Consider the following 6,306-nt stretch of genomic DNA (forward strand, 5'->3'; position numbering starts at 1 on the left):
ACTGCCTAAAAATAAGCCAATCAGCATCAGAACAAGATTTCCTTGCTTTAGCCCAGGCTAGATTACGGTCGTGAATAATACAAGACAGCTCAGAAGAAAACCATGGATTATCCCGCCCTTTAACCCTGAACCTGCGGAATGGTGCATGTTTGTTTACTATTTGGAAAAAACCATCATGAAAGAATATCCAGGCAGTTTCCACATCAGGGATAAGCTCAATCTTGCTCCAGTCAAAATAAAACAAATCATGAAAGAAAGCCTGCTCATTAAAACACTTCAAATTTCTCTTACGAATAAAACGTGGATTTGTCTTTGGAACCTTAGTATTTCTAACAGCAACAACAGCACAATGGTCACTTAAATCATTACAAAAAACACCAACCGCAGAATATTTATGTGGAACATTTGTCAATATCAAATCAATCAGGGTAGATTTATCAGGGCATTTAAGATTTGGGCGAGTGGGTGAATTAATCAACTGGGTAAGATTCATAGAATTACAAAACATTTTTAAATCATCAGACACCGGCTTTAACCAACACCAGTTGAGATCACCAATCAAGATCATTTCACTGTAAAGAAGTTTAGACATAAGGTGCGTCAAAGAAGAAAATGCATCACCAAGAGCAGAGGGGGGTCTATAACAGCCAATCACAGTTATAGAGAGGCCCTTTGAAACCTCAATATTCAAAGCAAGAAATTCCAACTGTTTACAAATAGTTTCAGACTTTGCCACACTTACATGGAATTTAGATTTTACATATATAGCCACACCCCCACCTTTCTTAACCCGATCTGCACGATAAACATTGTAACCACTTATACAAATATCCTTTTCAAAAATAGACTTGCTGAGCCAGGTTTCCGAAAACACAATTACATCAGCATCAGTTGATTTAGCCCAAATCCTAACCCCATCAATTTTTGACAACAGGCTGCGTACATTTAAATGAAAAATACCAAAACCAGATCTTGATTTAAAATCAGAGGGGGTTTGGAGACATTGCATATCAGGGCCAGGGTTAGGTTGCACTATAGTTAGCTACCCTCTTCTTCTGTGGGGTTTATCGGTATTTGGAATCCAACATTATGGTGCATTACCGCCATCTACTGTACTAGAGCACCCCTGCCTCCCGCCTATGTACTGGAGTCCTAGTTTAAAAATGTACCAATAGAAGTATAAAGAGGGGTTCCTGCAGATGCACCCTTCTCTTGAAGTAAGAATAAGGCCACGACCTCAGCGATTTTCCTTCAGAATATAAATCCTGCAATGAAGATGATTAAAAATAATACAAACTGTAAAAATGTGTAACATTTTATGAGGAAATGTTAGCAGACTTAGAATTTTGTTTTAACAATAGGAAAAAATGAATAAAGTTAATTGCCTTTATAGCGCAAATAATATAACATTGGCATTATTGTTAACAGTTTGGCCGGTGTAGTAGTCATTGTAAATAATAATTTATTCTTAACTGACTTGCCTAGTTAAATAAAGGTAAAATAAATAAAATAAAAAACAGCATTAAAAGTCATGATTACTAGATAGTTATCATGGTAACAACAGTAATACAAATAACATTAACGCTACTATTAATAATAATTAGCCCATTCGTATTGCACGATGTTCAGTACGTTTTTCATATTGGACATACATATTGCACCATACACAATTTGCTGTATGTTGTGTCGCTGTAAAAAAAATGTCTACCCATTCTACTCCAGAGCACTTCTGGTTTCCAAATCCTTAGAGTTTACATCCAGAGGAGCGCTGATGCTCATTTGGCAGCAATTTAAATCCAATAGTTTTTTCATATTGGACATGTATAGATATTGCACCATACAAAATTATCTGTAAATTGTGTCACAGTAAAAGCTCCTCTGGGTGTAAACTCCGTGGATTTGGAAACTAGAAGTGCTCCTGAATAGAATGGACCCCCTTTTACTGTGCAAATAAATCATATAATATCGCATATAAATACTTTTAATTATTCTTTGTCTTTTAACTATTATAAAATATCGTTAATTGTATACATTTTCCATAATTTCCGACTTAATTATTAATTTACAAAGTAAACAGGACGGGGCTCTTATTCTGAAGGATTCCAAAAATCCATGACCCGGAAGTACTTATGTATTCTTGCCCGCTTCATAGCGGTAAGTTTGATGATAAGCCCTAACTAGCTACGTGTATTTCGGGAAGATCTTTTGCCCCCGAGAATCTTCCAACAATGACTCAATTACAATATCTGAATGTATATCTAACTGAGCGTTTGATGCAAGCTGCCGAGGAGATACTTGGAGTGGTTGGAGACACGATCTCCGAATACCAGGAAGAAATAACCCGGACAAAGAGAGAGAACCAATACCTGAAGCGACACTTGATCACACCGGTCCTACCGGGTATGTAGCTATCTAGACTACTGTATTCTCTTCTCATTTACACGAATTATCTATATAACTAGACACGTGTTGCATTGTATTCTATAGCATTTGACTCTGTAGCGCAGAGAGAGGCGGTGAATCCCTAATGGAGTAGGCGTAAAAAGACGCCTGAGCGGATGCTCACGTTTGTTTTTCAGGGCAAAAGGACGTTAGGTTAAGAATACTGAAAACAACCGATTTTATCTACTCGCGGAGAGTCGTCAATCCCAAACCACCTCTACCAACGCGTTTATAGGGCCCTCCGTTGCGAGGGGATCAATAAACCCAGAAACGTTGGGACACATTGGTGACTGAAATGATGCAATTCATGTTCCACTTCTAAATAATAAAACGAGTATTCAAATTAACAACCCCCCCCCCACCTTTATTTTAAAAAGGGAGTCCCATAACTCTCGAAAACCCTTCTCCGTATCTAGGGTTTCCAGCTGGTACATTCCCCCATAGTTGGCTCCATGTGAACTACAATTCCGATGCTGTGTTTTATGGTTTAGAAACGTCAATCATTGCTTTCAAACCGGTTTTCTAAATATATGCTTATATTCCCCTTATCTTTCATATCAGCGATAAATATAATAGTTCAGATAAAAGATACAAAAGACAGACTTTCTTCTTTTTTTCCATTCACCCAGCGGGTCAGACGCCGGGCACCAACCACAGCAGGAATTCTCTTAAGGTATTCAAACTGAACATCCGTGGTCACCCCTGAGATGACTCCTTTCTCTCCATTATTTTGTGTGAACTTGCAATAATATCTATCTCCTGACTGTAGTAACTACACTACATGCCGCGCCCACTGCCATTGAGTGTACTTGTAACAGTACAAAGCTAATTAGCATTACGTCACTACATGCCGCGCCCACTAGCATTGTCACTACAAGCGTTATGTCACTACATGCACATTAGCTAGCTAGTTCACACTAGCTAGGCCAACTCTACGCCACTACGCGCTCAGCCATGCAATGAACGGTCTTTTTTGCAAACAGTGTTTGAGTTATATTATTAGCCTAAATTATGACTATCCAATCTACTCATCACATTAGGAATAGTACGCTATCTTACATAAGTCCGAAAATGCGATGATGCATGGAATGCTTTATTATATTATTATATTTTATGGTGAAAATGATCTTCCCCAAACTTCACTCACACGCCGCCTTGGCTCAGTCGAATTGGTTATCGAAGTATCTAATTAGCCCCTACACCCTCCATAATATTCACTCCCTCAGCTTTGGGCATATGGCAGAGGCACATGTGAATATGCAAATAGAGGAGCGGGGGAAAGGAATTATTTGGGATTCAGCCAGGGACATAGCTATGCCATTCCCAGAACAAGCTAGCTAACGCAATGGTGGTCTTTTCAATCAAGCGTCAACAGCTGTCAATTATTGTCTTCTTTCCCCCAGCTCCTCAGCCCATTCCCTCTTGGGTCTTGGAGCAGCAAACTCCCCCTGAGCAACATCACTGTGAGCAGGAGTGGAGCCCCAGTCTGGGGCAGAGGGACCCAGAGTCCACACAGATTAAAGAGGAACAGGGTGAACTCAGGACCCGTCAGGAGGTAGAGCAGATTCAAGGGCCAGAGGCTGATACCAAAGTAGACTCCATATCTATTCCTCCCTGTGTGAAAAGTGACTGTGATCAGGAGCCACCTCAGTCCACACATCTTCCCCAAACTGTGGAGAACAGAGAGAGGGACTCTCTACTGACTAACACAACTGGACAGATCAAAACAGAACCTGATGGAGAGGGCTATGGAGTATCACTATCAGAATCAACCAGTGACTCCCATCAGTCTCATCCCCTCTCTGCAGTAAATCTAGACTGTTCTAGAACACAGAGTGAGAACGCTGAAAGTCTTCCTGATGTTCCGAGAGATCTAGAAAGGAGACCAGAGGAGGACACACAGACACACTCATGTACTCAGTGTGGTGCCGTGTTCTGTGAGCTATCCCAACTGGAGGCACACATGCTAGCCCACACTGTACCAAACAGTGGTGACACTAGTCACAGGCAAATCCTCTGCACAGTCTGTTGGAAATCATTCACCTCTACCAGTTACCTCAAGGTCCACCTGTGTTCTCACACTAAAGATAAGCCCTTCCACTGTGGTGTGTGTGGCCAGAGCTTCAGCTACTCAGGCAGGTTCAGGGAGCACCAACGCATCCACACAGGAGAGAGACCGTACCGCTGCCATGTGTGTGGTAAATGCTTCAACCAGTCAGTCCATCTGAAGACCCACCTGAGGGTCCATACGGGGGAGAAACCCTACTCCTGTCCTGTCTGCGGGAAAGGGTTCAGTCAGTCCAGCCATATCAAGGGACACCTCAGAACTCACACCCGAGGAAGGTAGAAGAAAAATGCTTTGGAGTGGAAAGCGCCCATGAGGGGATGGACAGAGCCTTCTGTTCTCTAAGTACCCAGCGTTTGGGAAGAGAAAGAGAGGCATTCCTTCTCTTCAATGCTACTAATTCTACATATTATATTACTATAGAATGTGATGTTTTGCAGACTGTAACTGAGGCACCTCATGTCTACATTGATTTCAGAGAGTTGCTTAATAACATGCTATGAAAAGACTTGACCCTCATGTATCACTAGGTTACACTAACAATGTTGGAGAGAAATATAATGTTAATTTTGGTTAGATACCCCATTTTGTCCTAAAGTGATCAGTGGGATATGGTTACAGGCAACCTATTCTCACCAATGTTGTTAAAAAACTGTTTGAACACTAGATGGTATACTTGAATTATCTCTCACCCAGGAACACAGAGGTCAGTCTTAGTATGAGAACTGTGAGGAAGTTAATTAGAGCAAATTATCCCTGTTTTTATTTTACACACCCTAGAGTCCATTTCGTTGAAACTGACAGAGTGGTGTAAAGTAAACATAGGGTTTTCTAACATACACAAGTTTACCTCCCTTAAGTTCTCTTTCATTATGTCAAGTTATCATTTGTCAGAGTAGGCTTGCGTCTAGTGTGTGAATCAATGCTTATTTTTATTGTAGGTCAAGGAGCTACTTCTGAGCTGACAAACTGTTAGAGGTCGCCTCCTAGTGGTAAATAAAGATGAGATGAAAAATAAAGATGGATCAAATCAGGGAACACTGCCCCCTCTCATTGAAGCCTCAAAGTTCAAGGCCGACCGCAGTACTGCAAGCATTATTTGCAGAATACAGGATCCCCCATTATAGTGAATTGTAAAATGGCAACTTTCGTGTAAATAAATACAAATTAGAAGACAATTATGGAACCAATAATTGCTTCAATTACACCAGATGTATGTCATTGAACCACTTATTTTAAAATCCCACGCAGAATAAGTTTGAAGGATAATTTAGTAGCTAATGGCAGCCTGCAGTACCCCGGTCGGCATTTAACTTGAGATACTCAATGAGGAGCAGCACTGAGCTGGGACACTTTTCACGAGAGGTGTCCAGTTGAGACGTAATCTCTCAGAGCAGTCATCCATCAGGGTCTCTCTGCTGCCACCTACTGATATATCATCTCTCAGTGCAGTGCATCTCTCAGGAAAAGTGGGGGTTTCGAAAGGAGTGAACGTTTCGAAAGCAACCATATAAGGAGAAATGGCGGTCTTGAAAGGTGCCACTCAAGACGTTGTTTGGGTTATTGGACGTTAGTCATTGTCTGCAGAGATGACAGTAAGGAATTTCAGTTATGCAAAAAAAAAAAGGCTATTCACTCACTGTGAGCTGTCTTTGAACGTTACCTACCGGTAGCCATGTATGTAACGTTACGTTTTTCGTAAATGTAAATGCTAGCTAACGTTAGCTACCTTAACTTATAAAAAATGCATTCCTTTTACAATTTACTATTTATTATTGAATATTTTAAATAATAATTGA

General features: G+C 40.7%; 1 protein-coding gene across 1 annotated transcript; it reads left to right on the forward strand.

Moving 5' to 3' along the window:
* The first annotated feature begins 2,148 nt into the window (after positions 1 to 2,148).
* On the forward strand, positions 2,149 to 5,945 carry LOC311136137 (uncharacterized protein). The gene is made up of 2 exons (XM_084170224.1): positions 2,149 to 2,400; positions 3,846 to 5,945. Exons 1-2 carry the CDS (start codon positions 2,229 to 2,231, stop codon positions 4,787 to 4,789), a joined length of 1,116 nt encoding a protein of 371 aa, XP_084026350.1. The 5' UTR covers positions 2,149 to 2,228; the 3' UTR covers positions 4,790 to 5,945.
* Positions 5,946 to 6,306: the final 361 nt, after the last annotated feature.

The sequence above is a fragment of the Coregonus lavaretus genome (assembly GCF_964263955.1).
Source record: "Coregonus lavaretus genome assembly, chromosome: 10".
Lineage (NCBI taxonomy): Eukaryota > Metazoa > Chordata > Actinopteri > Salmoniformes > Salmonidae > Coregonus > Coregonus lavaretus.

Excerpts from the sequence above, each read along its gene's own strand:
- LOC311136137 (XM_084170224.1), top strand. The coding sequence starts at position 2,229 with ATGACTCAATTACAATATCTGAATGTATATCTAACTGAGCGTTTGATG. Across the intron at positions 2,401-3,845 it reads GATCACACCGGTCCTACCGG|CTCCTCAGCCCATTCCCTCT; the intron begins GTATGTAGCTAT and ends TCTTTCCCCCAG.